The sequence below is a fragment of the Musa acuminata genome, chromosome BXJ3-8 (genome assembly GCF_036884655.1).
Source record: "Musa acuminata AAA Group cultivar baxijiao chromosome BXJ3-8, Cavendish_Baxijiao_AAA, whole genome shotgun sequence".
NCBI classification, from domain to species: Eukaryota; Viridiplantae; Streptophyta; class Magnoliopsida; order Zingiberales; family Musaceae; genus Musa; species Musa acuminata.
The window spans coordinates 11,418,297-11,438,105 of record NC_088356.1 but is presented as its reverse complement, the minus strand read 5'-3'; the positions used below and the strand labels follow the sequence as shown (position 1 = coordinate 11,438,105).

The following is a 19,809-nucleotide window of genomic DNA, read 5'->3' as shown; positions in this document are numbered from 1 at the left end:
CTAAATAATTTCACAAATACCAGAGTACAAAAAGGTATTGTAAATAATAAATTGAGATATATCGAAAACACATGCGGAACAACGGAATGCATGTGTCTATACGAAACATTGTGATACAAACATGAACTTTACATAATAGATTCAAGTATATAAATAATTGAAGGACAAAAGTATATAAGAATCTAAAAAAAATAATGTAAAGCTCAACTGAAGTAAGATTTTAGCAGAAATCAATTTCTAAAGAGATTAAACAAGAGTAGGTGAAATCGTCCAAAGCTCGATTCTAACAGAATTTGAGAGGCACATTGCATAAATTATTTGGATAACCAATTATGCTCCAATTTACATAAATTAGATGTCATTTAATATCAATCTAAATTTAGATAAATCAAGTTAGTATAAATTGGAGATTCCAACATTGAGTTATCAACAGTTTAGTAACCAAAGGTCAGAGACCATTATCTCTATTTTGCAGAATTCATAGAGTTGATTTAAGTAGATGTTTTAATAGGCATTTATGCTCCAAATCATTTAAATCAGACATGCACAGAAAAATCTATGAGTCTAGTTTTTGATAAATTATATATTGCATAGATTAAAGTTTTCAACAAAGAGTTATAATTAACAGAGTACTGAAAGGTCAAAATTGATAGCCTTTGTCTTATAGATTTCATAGGGTTAATTGAAATAATAGTTTGGATAGGCAAATAGACTCATAATTTACCATTTGATTGTCAAAAGAAAGAAGTGTGAGTCTATTTTCGGATAAATTTAGTTTTGCTTGAATCAAAATTCGATGTAAAAAGTTATGGCTAGAACAATACAGAAAGGTCAAATCTTTAAAATATTTCAGATTCATAGTTTTTTTCCCAAATGAAAGAAATATCATGTATGAGGCCAAAATTATCTAAAATTTTCAGGATTAAGATGAAATCAAAGATCAAAAGTTCTATAGGAAGGGGTTAGAATACTTGCCTTAAACAAATTTGAGTCTCAAAGGTGTAGAATTGATGCAAAATCTCAAGCTAAAGTAAAGTTTTTTCTCCTTCTTCTACTTCAATTCCTCTTCCCTTCTCCTATCAAAACCACGTTAGCTTCAGCTCTTAAATTTTCCTCCTTTAATTTCTCCTCTAATTCATTAGATACAGGTAATATAAGAATTATAAGGTGGCAAGCATACATGAAAGAAACTTATGTGTCATCCATAGAATAAACATAGGTGGCACCAACCTTAGGTTAGCTAGTGACACATGTCCACTATTTTTTTTAAAACCTAATATAAATCTTTCACAAATCATATTATATTTTTAATATTTATATTTAGGTCCCTATATTACAAATAAGACCTTATAGAATTTTTAAAAATGAGGGGTGTTACACTCTCCCCTCCTTGAAAGAAAATTTTAGTCCTCTAAATTTGTCACACCTTCTTCAACGAAAAGTTGAGATCAAGAATGCACTTGGATAGAGGTCATTAATGTCATTGAGTCTTGCTCTTTCTTAATAACATTCAAATTAAAATTTTCTTATAATAACTTCCATTGTTTTGCTATCAATGGATCATGCTCACTACGCTTCCGCTACGCCACTCTGATTTGATATCCCCGATCAACCCTTTCATCTCACTTAATTAATCAAAATAGATAAAGTAGGAGGACCAAATGTCTTCATCATCCTATATTTCTAAAATGCATCAAATAAAATTTTCATCGATCACTATAGTTCACTAGACCTCAATATATTTTAAACATAAAACATATCAAATATCTCAGAGATCCTCAAATCACGCTCTGATACCACTATATCATGCTCTAACAATATTCCACGATCCAATCACACATTTGAGGATTCTGAGAAAGCATTCAAGTCATTCATAATCATAATTCCATAATTCATAAAACCTGTATAGTTTAAATTCATATACCACATCATTCGATGAATCATAAAATCTGAAACCAACTCATCAAGACAAGAACCACCTCATAAATCCACAAGTGTGGGATTCTATATTATCACAAAAATCGATATTTACCACATATTTATATCATTATACAAATTAAACTTACGCTTCAAAATCCTAAACATGAGAGATTCTTTAAACTTTTACAAAACTCGTAAGTTCATATTTACCATCAACATTCCATTAGACACCAAGTGTACTTAAACAATAAAAACATATCATCCACTAAAGGTTTGTCCAAAGTCTTATAGCTTTCCACAGCCTCAGCCCAATTTAAATATTTTAGCAAGCGATAAGCTATCCTAAAAAATTTATATAGCAACGAGTGAGTATATAGAGCTCAACAAGCGACTAACATATCCATAGTGAAAGAGGACAGTTTCAAAGCAAATAAGGTACCAAATACAAGACTGGGATATAAGAGTTCATAGATAGCCACTCAACGAATGCAGAATTACAATGTCATTTCATTCGAAAAATATTTTGTTCATAATAAGGAAGTAATATTAGTCGGTGCAAATCATTAACGTAAGGAGCATTTTGAGGCATATCAATGGTGTATGATATGTTATAAAGCATATCAATTATATATGAAGTATTTCGAAGCATATCAAGGCCATAGGAAATGTTTCAGAACATATTAATGACATATGAAGCATTTTGGAGCATATTAATGGCGGATAAAATATTTCAGAACATATCAATGGGAGATGAAATGTTTCGGAACATATCAATGATATATGAAGCATTTCAGAGCATATCAAAGATGTATGAAATGTTTCGAAGTATATCAATAACAAATGAAACATTTCATAACATATCAAAGAACAAATACGAAACAGAAACTTGGTAAAGTGAGATCTCAAACAAAATATGGTCCATCCATTTCTGAATGACCACCAACATAATCTAGAGCATCCCTGGCTCTAAGCACATACTCTTTACCATTTCTGGCAAAAGTCCAGATAATCCCTTTACTATTTCTAGCAAAGGTCCATATAATCCCTTTACTATTTATAGCAAATGTCCAAATAATTCCACAAACATCATAGTACAAAAGAGTATTATGAAAAATAAATTAAGACATATCGGAAAGACATGCGGAACAACGGAATGCATGTGCCTATACGAAACATTGTGATATAAACATAAACTTTACATAATAGATTCAGGTATATAAATAATTGAAAGACAAGAGTATACAAGAATTTCAAAGCAATAATGTAAAGCTCAACTGAATTAACGATTTTAGCTGAAATCAATTTCCAAAGAGATGAAACAAGAATAGGTGAAATCGACCAAAGCTCGATTCTAATAGAATTTGAGAGGTAATTGCATGAATTATTTGGATAACTAGTTATACTCCAATTTGTATAAATTAGATGTTATTCAAAAGATGTATCAATCTAAATTTAGATAAATTAAGTTTCGTAAGAATTGGAGATTCCAACATTGAGTTATCAACAGTTTAGTAACCAAAGGTCAGAGAACATTATCTCTATTTTGTAGAATTCATATAGTTGATTTGAACAGATATTTCAATAGGAATGTGAATGAGTCTTTCCTTGTGCAATTCATTTATAATTATCTTTCTCCTCAAGTTTAGGTCATTCAAGATTAATTACAATATAAATAAGGATAAATGAGACTTGAATAAGTTGACTAGCATATGTGTTCAAGAAAAATTAAAGTTAAGGCATGAAATATCTCATAATATTCTGACTATTATTCAAGGAGTTGATAACAAGAAAAGAAAATTGAAATGTCATCCACCAAATAAAATTACGAGTTTGAAAATGCTAAACAAACTAATAAAAAGAAAACCTTCATAATAGTGTTTTTAACAGAGAGTTATAATTAACAGAATACTGAAAGATCAAAACCGACATTATTTGTCTTATAGATTTCATAAGGTCAATTGAAATAATAGTTTGGATAGGCAAATAGACTCTCAATTTACCATTCTAGTGTCAAAAGAAAGAAGTATGAGTCTATTTTCAGATAAATTTAGTTTCGGCTGAATCAAAATTCGGTGCAGAAAGTTATGGCTAGAATAATACAAAAAGGTCAAATCTTTAAAAAAAATTTAGATTCATAATTTTGTTCTCAACGAAATAAATATCATATATGAAGCTAAAATCTTTCAAAAATTTCAGAATTAAGATGAAATTAGATATTAAGAGTTCTGTAGGAAGGGATTAAAATACTTACCTTAAACAAATTTGAGTCTCAAAGGTGTGGAATTAATGCAAAATCTCAAGCCAAAGTAAAGCTTTTTCTCCTTCTTCTACTTCAATTCCTCTTCTTTTCTCCTCTCAAACCCACGTTGGCTGCAGCTCTTAAGTTTTCCTCCTTTAATTTCTACTCTAATATATTAGATTTAGCTAATATAAGGATACAAGGTGGTAAGTATGTATGAAAGAAACCTATGTGTTATCCTTAGAGCAAACATAGGTGGCATCAACGTTAGGTTAGCTAGTGACACATGTCCACCATTTTTTTTTAAAACCTAATATAAATCTTTCACAAATCATATCATATTTCTAATATTAACATTTAGGTCCCTATATTACAAATAAGACCTTATAGTATTTTTAAAAATGAGGGGTGTTACAATTTGGGGTGTAAATGTTCTCTCAAGAACCTATCAAAAGGAGAATCAAGGTGTAAAAGGGTAGTTGCGCCATTGTGATTTGAGATCCCTGATCAACCCTTTCATCTCACTTAATTAATCAAAAGTAGATGAAGTAAGAGGACCAAATGTCCTTGTCATCCTATATTCCTAAAATGCATCAAAGAAAATTTTCATCGATCACTATAGTTCACTCTACCTCAATATATTTTAAACATGAAACATATCAAATATCTCAGAGATCCTTAAATCATATTCTGATACCACTCTGTCACGATCCAACAATAATCCATTCCATAATCTAGTTACACATTTGAGGATACTGAGAAAGCATTCAAGTCATTCATATCCGTAATTCCATAATTCATAAAACATGTGTAGTTTAAATTCATATATCACATCACTCGATGAATCATAAAATCTAAAATCAACTCATCAAGACAAGAACCACCTCATAAATCCACAAGTGTGGGATTCTATATTATCACAAAAACTAATTTTCACCACATGTTCATATCATTATACAAATTAAACTTACGCTCCAAAATCCTAAACATGAGAGGTTATTTAAATTTTTACAAAACTCATAAGTTCATATTTACCATCAACATTCCATTAGACACCAAGTGTACTTATACAATAAAAACATATAATCCACTAAAGGTTTGCCCAAAGTCTTATAGCTTTCCGCAGCCTCAGCACAATTTAAATATTTTAGCGAGCGATAAGCTATCCTGAAAAATTTATATAGCAACGGAGTGAACATATAGAGCTCAACAAGCGACTAACATATCCATGATGAAATAGGACAGTTTCAAAGCAAATAAGGTACTAAATACAAGATTGGGATATAAGAGTTCATAGATAGCCACTCAACGAATGTAGAATTATAATGTCATTTCATTCGAAATATGTTTTGTTCATAACAAAAGAGTAATATTAATTGGAGCAAATCATTACCATAAGGAGTAGTTTAAAGCATATAAATGTCATATGAAATGTTACGGAGCATATCAATTATATATGAAGTATTTCGGAGCATATCAAGGGCGTAGGAAATGTTTCGAAACATATCATTGGCATATGAAGCATTTTGGAGCATATCAATGGCGGATAAAATATTTTGGCACATATCAATGGCAGATGAAGTGCTTCGGAACATATCATTGGCATATGAAGCATTTCGGAGCATATCAAGGATTATTGAAATTTTTTAAAGTATATAATAACAAATAAAACATTTCAGAATATATCAAAGAACAAATACGAAACAGAAGCTTAACGTTGCATTTGACGTTGCACACATTTCATTCTTATCCAAAACACATATAGAAGCACATAACCAAAGCTTTGGATTTAATATCAAATAGATAGAAGGTGAAGTAGGATCTCAAACATAATATGGTTTATCCATTTCTTAATGACCACCAAATATAATCTAGAGCATCGCGGGCTCTAAACACATACCCTTTATCATTTCTGGCAAAGGTCCAGATAATCCTTTTACCATTTATGGCAAAGGCCCATATAATCTCTTTACTATTTCTAGAAAAGGTTCAAATAATCCAACAAATACCATAGTACAAAAGGGTGTTGTGAACAATAAATTGAGGCATATCGAAAACACATGCAGAACAACGGAATGCATGTGCCTATACGAAATATTGTGATACAAACATGAACTTTACAATTTAAGTATACAAATAATTGAAAGGCAAGAGTATACAAAAATTTCAAAGCAATAATGTAAAGCTCAACTGAAGTAAGGATTTTAGCTTAAATCAATTTCCAAAGAGATAAAACACGAAGGCACTAGTAAAATTAAATATTCAAAAATCAATCTTTTGATGTATGATTTTGAACTATTTCGAAGGAAGCCATGCAAAACCATTATTGACATGTACACCCATTTTACAGATGTCGTCAATGACTTAAAAGCTCTTGGCAAATATTTTTTCGAATCTTAAACTTGTTAATAAAGTTTTACAATCTCTTTCTAAAACTTAGGATCCTAAAGTAACGGGCATTCAAGATGCCAATGATTTGAATACTTTCCCTCTCGAAGAACTTATCGGGTCTTTAATGACGTATGAAATTAGTTATATGACACAAAACGAACATGAGAACAACCTTTCAAAGAACATGAAGGATTTGATACTTAGAACAAATGAAAACCACTCGAACGAAAGCTCAAGTGATGATGAACTCGAACTTCTCATTATAAAATTTAAAAGGTTCATTAAACAAGAATTAAAAAATAAAAATTAACTTAAAACAAAGTTGTCAAAGAAAAAGAAAGCACTCAAGACAGCTCAGAACAAATCGAGTTCATTCGAAGATGAAGAACAAAACAATAAAGGCGAGGTAGCAAACTACGCCTTAACGACTTTCGACGATGAGATAACCAAAACCCCTTTATCTTATTTCGAAATTACTTAATATTTTTTCATGAGTTATTTTTAAATTAGTTAGTAAAAAAATAAAAAAATTATAAAATTATAAAAAATATATCATGCTTCTTTTTCTAGCTATTTTAAAAAATGATCATGATAATTACATGTTTTATGAAAATATAAAAAAATATTATATTTAAATCTAATGATTAATCCTATGTATATTTTTAAGAAGCAATAGTATGTATTATGTTGATTTCCAGATTGCTTTTTTATTTTGATTGAAGATGTTTTATGTTTAATGAAACCATGTTTGATGTTTTAATGAAAATGTTAAGAGGTTTGATATCATGCTTAATGAGTTTATAGTTTGAAATTATGCATGTTATACCTTGAAAACATGAAACCGTTTTTTGGTATCATGCCCAAAGTAATGATGCATAATGATCATACTTAATGAGTTTATATTTCGAAATTATACATGTTGATTCTTATAATTTATGGCTTATTGATCTTTGTCGCAATGAAAGTTATTTTTTCGGTTTTAAACAAGATGGATAGTTTTCATATAAAAAAACTTGAGCATATTTATATGAAATCAATCACATAAAATAAAACACATAAAAAGGAAAATATATTATCATTAGAATTAAAATAATAAATTAAATCTCTTGTTTAAAGAAGTCATATGTTTAATGTGTTATATTTTTGGTAATGATGATAAAATTTATTTTTCAATCTTAAACGATGATGCATGTTTTGACTTGGCATAAAAAACTTGAGCATGCTTGTGTGAAATAAATCAAACAAAAAAGGGGAAGGAAAATATTTTTCTTAAAGAATTTCTCAATCTCTACTTTATCGATTTTTTAAAAAGGGAGATCAATAAATATATTTATCTTATTTTATGAATCTCTTGATAATAATTTGATGATTTGATGATTTGAAATTGAATGAGTTTTATTCAAATCATGATCTTGATGTCTTGGAATTACTTGAGATTTTTAATCAAGATCTCTTCTTTGTACTCCTACAAATTTTTTATATTTTATTTAAAGAGGAGATTTACTATATGAATCATGTCGTTTGGTATTCACATGATCGATATGATTTTTATAATTCCTTGTATTCATGAAGTATATCTCATCACTAATTTTTTCTTGCTATCCTTCATGTGATAATATGAAATTATGCAATACTCATGATATTATGTTGATGCATATAAATAAGAAGTTATGATCATATATGGTTGGATGTAATGTAATTTGATAAATTGATACCATCATGATGTGAAATATTTATGATTTGGAATGATGCATACAATACTTATGATGATATACATGATGTATTGCATATAATGTGAATCATTATTAAAATTACTTTTGACCTGAATACAATTTGAATTTAAGATTTATCTTAATTATGATATATTGCAATAAGAATAACACTTTATCTTTATCATAGTTTAAAAATTGATATAAAGGAAAATGAATTGGACCATTGTTTTATTATTCTCCTCTTTTTGCCAACGACAAAGGGAGCGAAAAAATTACTAGTGTGCACATCTCAAAAAAGAAAGATTTGCTAGCTTGCACAATTCAAGAAGATGCAAACGCATGCTAGCTTGCTCACCTCAAAAGAGAAACAAATATTGCTAACTTGCATAATTCAAAAAGCAAAATTTACTTTCTTAAACATCTCAAAAATTACTAGCTTATATTTTCTAAAACGATATAAAAATTTGCTAGCTTGCATGATGTAAAACTTATTAGAATTGCTAGCATGAATATTGCAAAGGAAGCAAAAATTACACTTCTCAAAAGAGAAGAAAGAACTTGCTATCTTGAACATCACAAAAAATTGCTAGCTTGCCTATCTTAAGAAGCAAAAGTACAAACTTACAAAATTTATAATCTTACACATCTTTAAAATTAATGATGATTTGGTAATTAGGCATGTTGTAAAGTGATAAAAAAATTTGCTAACTTGTATGTTACAAAATTTGTATATCTCTAAACCTTGCTAGTTGCACTTCTCCGTTTTGTTGATGACAAAGGGGAAGAAGTTATGTTGATGATCATGCATTGAATGATGTATTAAAAATTTGATTATGCATGATTTTATGTTACTTGGGCTCATAATGATTTCTTGATTAAATTTGCTTTGACTTGAATTCAACTTAAATTTAAGGTTCTATTAATATGACATATTGATAGGGGGAGTTTGTTTAAACTCCAGGAGTTTGTTTGAACTTCAACATCAATTGGTTGTCATCATAAAAAAGGAGAAGATTATTGAATCTCGAATTTTGATGATGAAACCAATTGATAGTATTTATCTGATGTGCGTTTAAGTGACGCAGGACTAACTTCGATCAGAAAAGGCAAATCGATTAAAGCAGGAGGAATCAGATGTTGGGCTAGAGCAAACATATCAGAAGATTGGACGTCGGGCCGAATGATCGGTCAACATGTCGACAGAAGGCTTCGATCCGTGAATTCGGGCATCGGGCCAAGAAGATCGGACATTACACCAAGGAGATCAGATGTTACGATAAGACAACATGCTAATTGGGCAATACGTCGAAATGAAAGGACGATATGCCGAAGGATCGAACGAAGCGTTGGAAGAACCAATGACATGTCGGGTAACATAGGATTCGCTTGTAATAGATTATGTCTAGATCGAGTCTAATTGAGTCGATTTAGAATGTAATTAGGCCAACTCAATTAGGGGTCAATTCGGCCCAAGTTTGGACTATGTTGAGCCAAGTAAAAATGCTCAAATAGTAACCCAACAAGTGAAACCGTCATAGTACAATCTCCGATACTGTATCAAGTAGTGGTACTGTCGGTCTGGGCAGTGGTACCTCTCAAACACAGTCTCCAAGAGACTGTCAGGCGGTGATACCGGTAGTCTGGGCGGTGGTACCGCCCAGTGTCTGGCTGCAGGTGGTGGTACCGCCTAGTGCAGGCAATGGTACCGCTCGTACCCCGAAATCTCAGGGATTTAAATTTTGGCTCTAAATTTTGAAGCTATTCGGGGGTCTATAAATACCCCGGCTATTCCTGCATGGAGTAGTAAGAAAAGTAAACAAAAACTCTATGTTTCTAGAGTTGAAAATCCTTATAAAGTGTAGAGTCCCTCCTCCTAAAGTTTAGAGACCATTCTAAGGGAGAGTGTGAGGGTAGCTTTGTAAAAAAGAGGTATAAAGATTCTCTTCTGAACCTGTCAAAAGGAGAATCGAGTTGTAAAAGGGTAGTTGGTCTTCGCCCATTGAAGGAAGACCGATAGTGAAAGCTAATGGCCTCGAATGAAGAGGAATCGGGAGTGGATGTAAGTCACGACCAAACCAATATTGCTCAAAATATTGCCTCTCCTATACTTCTTTCTTTCTCTCTGTACAAGTTATCGTGACTTGAGAATGGCTTCTGATACTACACATTTGCATATATGAACAAAATGTACAACCTATATCCATGGATATTAATCACATAGTTGCATTATATCCATGCATTAGGTTTCTACATCACATCAATTATATATATATATATATATATGATCTCAATCTTACTCTTTTTATTTTGATTTCTCCTCTTCCTCCCATCAGCCCACTTAAGATGTCTGATTCTTTTATTTGGCTCTCTTGTTGACCCAAAGTGCTGGCTGCGTCACCACGTATCGTCACGATTCCTCTCTCTCTCTCTCTCTCTGGGTCGCTGCTCTCTTCTCAACCCCAAGGCAACCGGGATAAGTACGGCCACGTTACCAGAGAAGGGCGACGTCTTCGTACCTCCCACGGACGCCACTTGCTGCGTGCTTGTCAGAAGTCAACCACCTTCGTGAGCAGCCACTTAGAGATCACAATTCTCGGGCGTCCAAATCAACCCACCACCTGCTCGATTGCACCCAGCAAAACCACCATTGAGTATTTCACGCTTCTTTCTTGACGAGTAGTGTTCTGTCTCAGTGCGAAGCTCCACAAAAAGACATGCACAGTTGCACTTACTTTAAATCAGCACGCCCACCGAACAAAAAAGCTGAGCTTGTCCGCTTACGCCGCTGCAATCCACATCGGCATGTTGGCGGATCGTTCCAAATGTCAACGTTCCACGGGTGTATTATAATGCTTAGATTCTTTCTTCCTCCACTTAAAAATCCATCCGCAGCCCCACTTTGTTCAACGACCAAAGCCCAAAAGAAAAGAGGAGGAGGAGGAAGAGAAGATTGCAGTGAGAGATGAAGCTGGTTTGGTGCCCTGAGACTGCCTCCAAGGCCTACATCGACGCAGTCACGGCCCTCGCCGATCGGAACCTCGAGGAGATCAACGTCGCCGAGCTGGTCTCCGCCATGGCTGGGGGTTGGAAAGCGCAGCTCATCGTGGAAGCATGGGCTCGCGATGCCGGCGCCGCCACCGGCGTCGGGCTCCGAGCTGCCGCCAAGCACGGGCGAGGCCGCCACGTGTGCGTCGTTCCCGGAGAGCAGTCGGCGGCGGAGTACGTCGACGCGATGCGACGGGCGGGAGCTGCGGTGGAGGCGGAGTCGGTGGTGGTGGGGGAGGCGGAAGAGGTGATGCGGGAACTGGAGGGGGTGGACCTGATGGTGGTGGACTGCCGGCGGAGGGACGCGGGGCGGGTGCTGAGAGAGGCGCGGCCGGGGCCGAGGGGGATGGTGGTGGTGTGCAAGGGGGCGGGCCGGCGGCGGGGCGGGGCTGCCGTGGCGCTCGGCGCGGGGACGAGGGTGGTGCGGTCGACGTACCTGCCGGTGGGGTGCGGCGTGGAGGTGTTGCACGTGGGCGTCGGAAACGGGCCGAGCTTGGGTGGCCGCGGAGGCCGGTGGATTAGACACGTGGATCGTGACACCAAGGAGGAGCACGTGTTCCGCCGGCGGTGAGACCGATCTGTGTCAACCTCTTAATCCTGTCTTAATCTGTTTCAGTACTCAACTAAATCTTCTGTGAACAAGATATATAAACAAGAACGCCAACAAGCTTTTGGAACTGCAATATTTTCTTTAAATAATTGCTGAGGTATTTGTTTTTTTGTTTTTCTCTAATGTATCCTTATGTTCGCAATACGGCGGTTCAAAACGTTGATTAAATTCTTTAAAATTAAAAGTAAGCATAAAAAATATATTATCAAAAATATTCCCCATATAATTTAATTAGCACCTTCGATCAAGATCGAAGAGAGATACATATAAAAGAAAATTCTTAATTGACTCCGAATCATTATTTAATTCGAATAATTAATTGTTTAAGTTATTTTTATTTTAAAAAATTAAAGGATTTTGCCCGTGTTAGGTATTAATTCATATTTGAATGTAATTATGACTCATTCCAAATAGTAAGAATCTAATTAGGATTCATAAAATATTTACCAACTCTAATACTACATTATTCTAGTTCCAATAAAAATCAAATTAGCATCCATTTTCACAGGCGTTAATTTTTTTAATTTTTTTTACAAATGCTAAGTAGTCTTGATGTGGATTTCAGATATAACATCTTATACTCTGTATTCAACAAACCCATAATCTCAATTTGGACATTTTAGTGCACTGATGTGGACGGGGAGTTATTATGCACGCTTTTATTTCACCTATGAAAATACACTTAGTGCGTTCGAATTCCTTCCTCGACCTCTCATTTTATATCATTAATATCCTGACTACCTAAACACCGCCAATTCCTCGTTTCGGTTCTCACACCACACTACACAACAACAGGACCGAAATGATTGCGTCCGACGTCAACGCCGTGCATGTAATGCAAAGCATGACACGCCACCATATATCATCGGCGTGTATCATTAATTGTATTTTGGATCTTTCTTGTACAGCCGAACAACAATCGAGCCACATGTTCAGCTCTCGAATATTACTGCGACGCATCTACTCCGACCGATTTAATTGCCGAACCAAGATGGCAATTTGGGTTGGGTTCAACCAGCATGGGACATAAGCGGTTGCCAATAAGTTGACTCAAGCCGATTCGATGCCACCCCAAATTTATGTCTAAACATGTTCTTTTTAATGCAGTATATCAATCAATTAAGATTTTTTTTTCAACTGAAAATTATATATATATATATATATATATATATATATATATATATATATACATATATATATACATATTAACTGGACATGTTACCCAGATCCAAAATCTTATTAAGTATGAACAGCCTCTCACTGAGGTGGGGGGGAAAAAAACATAAAAATAAAAACAACCCAGGAAATGTGATTGCTGGATATTCTGCACGCACCACTCTGGGCAGTATTATTTCTTTCCTACACTGCAGTATTATTTCTTTCCTACACTGCAGCTGCGAAGGTCTCTCGTAACCATCGTCGTGTCACTTCGACCGTTGTTACCGCACTCGCTGTTGTACGCGCAGAGCACCGTGCACTTGACCACCCCACCGCCACCGTTGTTGTTGTACACGTGGAACCCGGGAGCCACCATCGCACGCACGCTCGCTGTGGTCTGCCGCCTGGCCCGGTCGGACGCGACGTCCTCCATGAACCGGCCGTCGAAGCGCGCTCCCCGGCCGGCCCTCAGCGCCGGGACCGCCGGGTGGACGGAGCGCGCCATGAGCCGGACCACCCACGCCCCCTTTGCCGCCCCGAAGAAGGCTTGCAGCAGCCCCTCTGGCCACGCTCGCGCCAACCCGACCATCACCACCACCTCGCTCATCTTCCGGTCGCAGAACCGGCTCAGCCCCTCGCTGTAGTGCCGCGTCCCATTGCTGAGAACCTCTTCCCAGCCCAGCCCCCGGACCGCCTCGTAGCCCGCCCGGCTGGCCGCGCACCGGACCGCCGGATCGATCTGCCTCGCCTCCTCCTCCTCGTCCTTCTCGAACCCGTCATAGAGCACTCGGTTCAGCAGCGCTTCCATGTAGAACACCAAACCGCCGGGGTTCCTCTGCCACTGGACCGCGGCCCGGGGATCGTACGACTGGATCAGCGCGGCGACCCGGTCGGAGGACAGCGACCCGGGTGGGCTGAGTCGGAGCTGAGCGATCAGAGATCGGGCGAGGTGTCGGACGGCAGCCCGTGCATCGGCAACTGCGAGGTGGAAGGACTCCGCCGGGAAGGTGCCGGAGGACGGCCCAGGAGCAGGGCCGGATTGGAGGGCGGCCCGGAGGTCGCAGCAGTGGGACTCGAGGCGATCGATCTTGTCATCCAGCTCGGCGAGAGACTGCTTGAGGCGGGAGGCCTCGAGCACGGCTTCGTCACGCTTCCGCGTGGTGTGGATAAGCTTCCGGGAGAGCTCCGCCGCCAGGAAACGCCATTGGTCCTCGCGGATAGCAGAGGAGGCTGCTGCGGCGGAAGAAACGGCGGGGCTCCGTCGGGTGAGAGAGAAGAACAAGGAGCGGAGGAGGCCGCCTTGACCGGGAGACGAAGAGGAGAACGCGGTGGGATGTTGGCGGCCAGAAGCAGTGTCGAGAGGAACGACGGATATGAGCTTGTCGCGGGAGGTCGGTCGGCAGTTGTTGCAGGATACGGACACATCCTCGCTGTCGTCGTGGCCTCTGGAACGGGAGGGTCGCCGCGTGGTGGCCATTGGTAAGGCAATTGCCGCCGAGGACGCGGTGGAGGCGTGGTGCTGCGCAGGGTTGTGCACGGACGAAGTACTATCGGTTACGGCCGCAGTGGATGGCTGTTCTACAGGCACTGCTTCCTGCGGCTGCTCTTCTTCCTCCTCCTCTTCTTCCTCGTCGTGTTCGGGAATCTATCGACGACGTACATGCAAGTGTGAGAGCTTTCTAAAGACTCAAACCAATTGAGGAAGAATTGAGAAAAGAGAGTGCTGCTTACAGGGGTGAATACCGAAGAGCGCGGAAAGGGCGGAGGAGGAAGAAAGGAAGAGGAGGAGGAGGAGGAGGAGGCCATATCGGAGATGGGCTAATTCTCGTGTCGTTACGTCTGTGTTCTCTGCGGGGCAGGGTCGAGTTAAATGCAGTGTCCAAACGTCACTCTCACGCAATAAATTGGCTGCAGTCTTCGTTTGCTTGCGCCATTGTGGTTAGTCTGTTCTCTTTTGTCTCTTTATCCGCCTCCCATTCCTCTCGACTGTCAATTGCAGTTGCAGAAACATCCATCAACAAAGCAGCATTTAAGCCGACAGCAGTACATTTTGGACGCTCAAAAACAAAGGAAGGAAGGACGTCGAGAGTCATTGACGATTCTATCGTTATAAAATAAAAGGGTTAAAAAAAAAAGATAAAACTTTTATCCGTAATCTATTTACCCGTTTACTGTAACCTCTTAATAAATTATAAGTTTTTATCCATTTAAGCTAGTTAATATCTTAATATTAACTAGGATGAATTCATAGAAAAAGTTTGTTGTTAAGAAATTTTCGCATAGCATTGCATGAATTAATAATTTTACCTTTGGCCTTTGTTGGATTCATCGTCGTGTACGTTTTAGATTACTCCTATCTTAGTTCTTTTCTCCTTTGTTCTACTAGATTTATCGTTACTTTTGTTAATCCCATGTGATTCGTCCAAACTTATCTCACCCTCAAGCGAGAAGAGAGAGGGCATAGAAGCGATGATAACCCTTATTTGAGAAATGAGAGATACCAAGGTTATAAACGAGATGCATAGGGGAGAGTTTGACGAGGCTAAAGATAAAATGATGGTACATAATAAAGAATTTGATGAGGCTAAAGATAAAATTATGGTATATAATAAAGAATTTTGACGAGATACTCCATTGTGTCCTCTCCTTCCTCATACAAAGATTAACACAAGATAATAACAATACAATGATGGTACATAATAAAGAAGACGATAGATTTGATGAGGCTAAAGATAAAATTATTATTTATAAAAAAATTTAAAAGTTAGATGCTTGTGAAAATTTATCAAAAACATGGATTTTTTCTTTAAAAAATCATCTTCTTGATAATTTAATATTTTAAATTTTTTTTAGGACCACGTAGCTGCCGGTCGTCCCCGCATGTGGTCATTCATATCCTATGTGTGCCGATTTTATGCGTTATGGAAAATTCTGTGGAGATGGATAAAAGTCAGTTTATCCACAGAATTATATATTATATATGTGTGCCGATTTTATGCGTTATGGAAAATTATATATTTAAAGAGTAAATATCGTGATATATGCATACACAAAACTTGATGTCAGATAAAAGACTTTTGGCGTTGTCATCATTGTAGCCGTGGCACTCAATTTCCTTCGAAGCATGCAAATCATACCATCTTAAGATCCATCATCGCCGGTAATGCAGCAATTGTCCTCGTGCTATCAACTAACTACATCAAATAACATTCTCTGGTAGTATGGATTTGTGAGGCTCGTGGGTTTGGTTACATCAAGTTTGCGAGGGATTACCGCATCACAATTATATTTTAGGATTATTAAAAAGTCAACTTAAATAAATTAATGGTAATCATATTTATAAATGATTAATCTAAGTTTTCTACACGGAAATTAATGACAGTAGCGATTATATTTACGATGACAAGTATGCTTAATAATCAAACTTTGCAAGAAAACCCGAGTAGAGTGTTCATTGCTACATGCATTCCAATCACTGCCACAAAACAAACGTTAGCATAAGTAGTGTTCATCATGAACTGTAAAATCACCAGCGAAAGCTCACTTCCTGAGTGCAAAAGCTTCCCTCGATATCAACATGCTGCTACGAACACACAGCTTTTTTTTGCATGGGAGCAGAGGAGCAAAGGTAAGCCATCCTTCTTAATCGCGCTTGCCACTCATGTCCGTCATTTCCCCATGCTGCTTATCTGCATCACTCTGCCTCCTCAGCTGCTAACATGAAACAGTGAGTCAACAAGAGATAGATAAATGTATTCATTGCTTGAAACAAATTATCAAGACAATCTAAATGCTCAAACTCATCAGTAGAGTGTCTTTATGGGGGACAGAAATTTGAATCCACCACTGCGTCACTTGGAAATTTTAAGTTTCAGCTGCAACATGTACAGATTTTGGCTAGGAAAAACACTTGATTATTTACCTTCACAGACACTGCTTTGTGATATCTGTAGCCCTGCAATTGTCGAGGCGGAGGCAAATTAATTCACCACTTGTTTGCATGTGAAATGTGCAGGTTTAGACGATGAACAGATGGTGCTAAATAACCTTATCAGTCCCATATATGTAGTCACAGTAGGTGAAGACCGATGCAAAGTTGCTGTGACTCTGCCCTCCTACGTAGTGATGGTAATCATGGAACTCTGCTCCTCCGTAGAACGGGATGTACTTGGTAGGGGTTCGAGGGAAGTCGTAGCTGCCACATCCCACCATGTCAGGGGAAAATGCCGAGTGAAACGGAGACGAATGTCAAGGCCGGAGAGAGAGAGAGAGAGAGAGAGGGGTACCCGCAGTGTATCTCGATGGCTTCGATGTGGCGGAGCACGAACCAGAGCCAAAAGGTGAGGATGTGGCCGGGGGCGATGGCGGGGCCGAGGAAGGCGGGCAGCCCCAGGATGAGGACCTCGGCCCAGTGGGCGTACGGCGCCGCGAACCCGATGGGCGCCGTGAACTCGTGGTGCACCCTGTGGACGTGCTCGTAGCCCCACCGGCAGTGCAGCGCCCGGTGGAGCCAGTAGTTGAAGTAGTCCTCCACCACGAAGTACACGCCCAGCTGCGCCGCCACCTCCCACGCCGAGGGCAGCGGCAGCCCCAACCGAATCCCCCACCACTGCAACCTTCCCCAATCATACATCAGAGAGCTAGAAGATGCTTTGAGATGCGTGCTTCGGATCGTATTTTGAGCCCAAGGATAATGGCCCGACATGGTTCCGTCTCTCCGGTCTGCGTCAGCACCCACGTGGGTGATGGTCATCGGCTAACCCTTCGGCCCTACATAATCCCCTTTCCCGGACAAGTTAGCCAATGGCTCACACACTCACTCACCACACAACAGCATCTTCCTCCAAATGGACTTATGATCGAGGTGAAGCTTCGTAGAGAGATGATGGCCACAATGCTACCTTACAATTATCTAGAACAGATCACATGCGCTCACTCTCCAGTTATTTTTGAGATACGATTCAAATCATAAACATATTTACGCATGCAAGAAATTGAATCGAGGTGCATGAAGGCCTACGCACCTTGATGGTGGGGAAGGAGAAGAGCTGCAGAGGACCGACGGCAAAGACGAAGGTCTTGACGACGTTCCTGTAACACCTGAGGACGTCGGCGACGGGGACGTGGATCTTCGGCTGGAGCTTGTACCTGTGGATGGCCTTGGGGCGCATCAGCTCCACCAAGGCCACGGGGAGCGGCGCCAGAGTGTAGACCAGGAGGATGAAGACGATGTTGTGGGCGTAGAGCCAGAAGTCATGCATCCCGGCAGAGTACCGGAACCAAACCGTCTCCGCCGAAGTCAGGTTCCTCCCAAGTGCCGCCTCCGCCTCGCTGATGCTTGCGAACGGCAGCATGGTGGCGGAGGCCAAAGCTACGGGGAAGGAGATAAGGAAGGGGAGGTGGAATGGTGATGCCTCTAATAGATCTTCTTCCTGCACATATAGGCAGGCATCGCGTGCGAACACTATCAACCCACCCTCCTTGATTGCACTAGATCATCAATGTCTCAATTCATGGCAGCTCCACGTCAGAGGAAAAGGAGCAGTGCTTGTCGGGCAAGTTGAGGTTGACTACAGAGAGACGAACTCCATCTCTCTTCCTCTTCAAATGACGTTGCCGTAGGGCGACCACATCTTGGAAGAGCCGATCCCTCCACTGCTTTCTTGTGATATTTTTAGCTCCAACATGGGCAATTGACAACGGATCACAACCATCATTTAAGATCCAGAGATTACAGCACGTAGCGTGTCATGGCATGCCATACTGCCATGTCGAGCCTTAGTACAAGTAATTAAATCAGCACCAGTCTAAGTCGTTTATTGAAGAGATTGGCACTGTACTAGCGTGTCATGGCATTATATATATATATATATATATATATATATATATATATATATATATATATATATATATATATATATATATATATATATATATATATATATATATATATATATATATATATATATATATATATATATATATATATATATGTATGTATGTATATATGTATGTATGTATGTATGTATGTATATATGTATGTATGTATGTATATATGTATGTATGTATGTATATATGTATGTATGTATGTATATATGTATATATATGTATATATATATATGTATACGTATATATATATATATATGTATACGTATATATATATATATACATATATATATATGTATATATATATATATATATATACATATATATATATATATGTATATATATATATATATATATATATGTATGTATATGTATATGTATATATATATGTATATGTATATATATATATGTATATATATACTTTCATCATGATTAATTTATCAAAATAATTAGTAGACGTATACTCGTAATAATAACTCTCACATACATCGCATATAGTGTGTATAACCTATTACCCTAAAAAAAGTTTGATAGATTAAAGCTTGTGAGTTTAAAGAAAATAAAAAAAAATTATTATATCAAATGTAGACTCAAACTTAAGATGTATCAGGTTGATAATAATGCACTGATCAACTCGAATATCTTAACATAGACTTGATTTATACAAATCAAGAAAAAAGATGTCCCATTCTTTTTCTTTTGTTTCTAAGATACGTGATTTTCGATAATTAAGTTCAAACTGAATTAAGAGAGCACGTTATTTTTTAAAAAACAAGAACTTATATTGTTAGTTAGGATTGACCGTTTGTTATTATTATTATTCGTAGTAGTTCGGACAAGTTAGGTGA

General features: G+C 37.7%; 3 protein-coding genes across 3 annotated transcripts; 1 reads left to right on the top strand and 2 right to left on the bottom strand.

The window, feature by feature from the left end:
* Positions 1 to 10,615: 10,615 nt before the first annotated feature.
* LOC135644861 (uncharacterized) lies at positions 10,616 to 11,990 on the top strand. Its single transcript, XM_065162796.1, has one exon. It carries the CDS (start codon positions 11,225 to 11,227, stop codon positions 11,876 to 11,878), a length of 654 nt encoding a protein of 217 aa, XP_065018868.1. The 5' UTR covers positions 10,616 to 11,224; the 3' UTR covers positions 11,879 to 11,990.
* A 1,143-nt stretch (positions 11,991 to 13,133) lies between these two features.
* On the bottom strand, positions 13,134 to 14,958 carry LOC135644736 (IRK-interacting protein-like). The gene is made up of 2 exons (XM_065162604.1): positions 14,807 to 14,958; positions 13,134 to 14,720 (listed from the first exon to the last, which is right to left on the bottom strand). The coding sequence occupies exons 1-2, from the start codon at positions 14,879 to 14,881 to the stop codon at positions 13,290 to 13,292; spliced, it is 1,506 nt and encodes a 501-aa protein (XP_065018676.1). The 5' UTR covers positions 14,882 to 14,958; the 3' UTR covers positions 13,134 to 13,289.
* Positions 14,959 to 16,482: 1,524 nt separating this feature from the next.
* LOC103995011 (very-long-chain aldehyde decarbonylase GL1-10) lies at positions 16,483 to 18,661 on the bottom strand. Its single transcript, XM_009415496.3, has 5 exons — positions 18,100 to 18,661; positions 17,362 to 17,684; positions 17,123 to 17,270; positions 16,998 to 17,030; positions 16,483 to 16,786 (listed from the first exon to the last, which is right to left on the bottom strand). The coding sequence occupies exons 1-5, from the start codon at positions 18,427 to 18,429 to the stop codon at positions 16,718 to 16,720; spliced, it is 903 nt and encodes a 300-aa protein (XP_009413771.1). The 5' UTR covers positions 18,430 to 18,661; the 3' UTR covers positions 16,483 to 16,717.
* Positions 18,662 to 19,809: the final 1,148 nt, after the last annotated feature.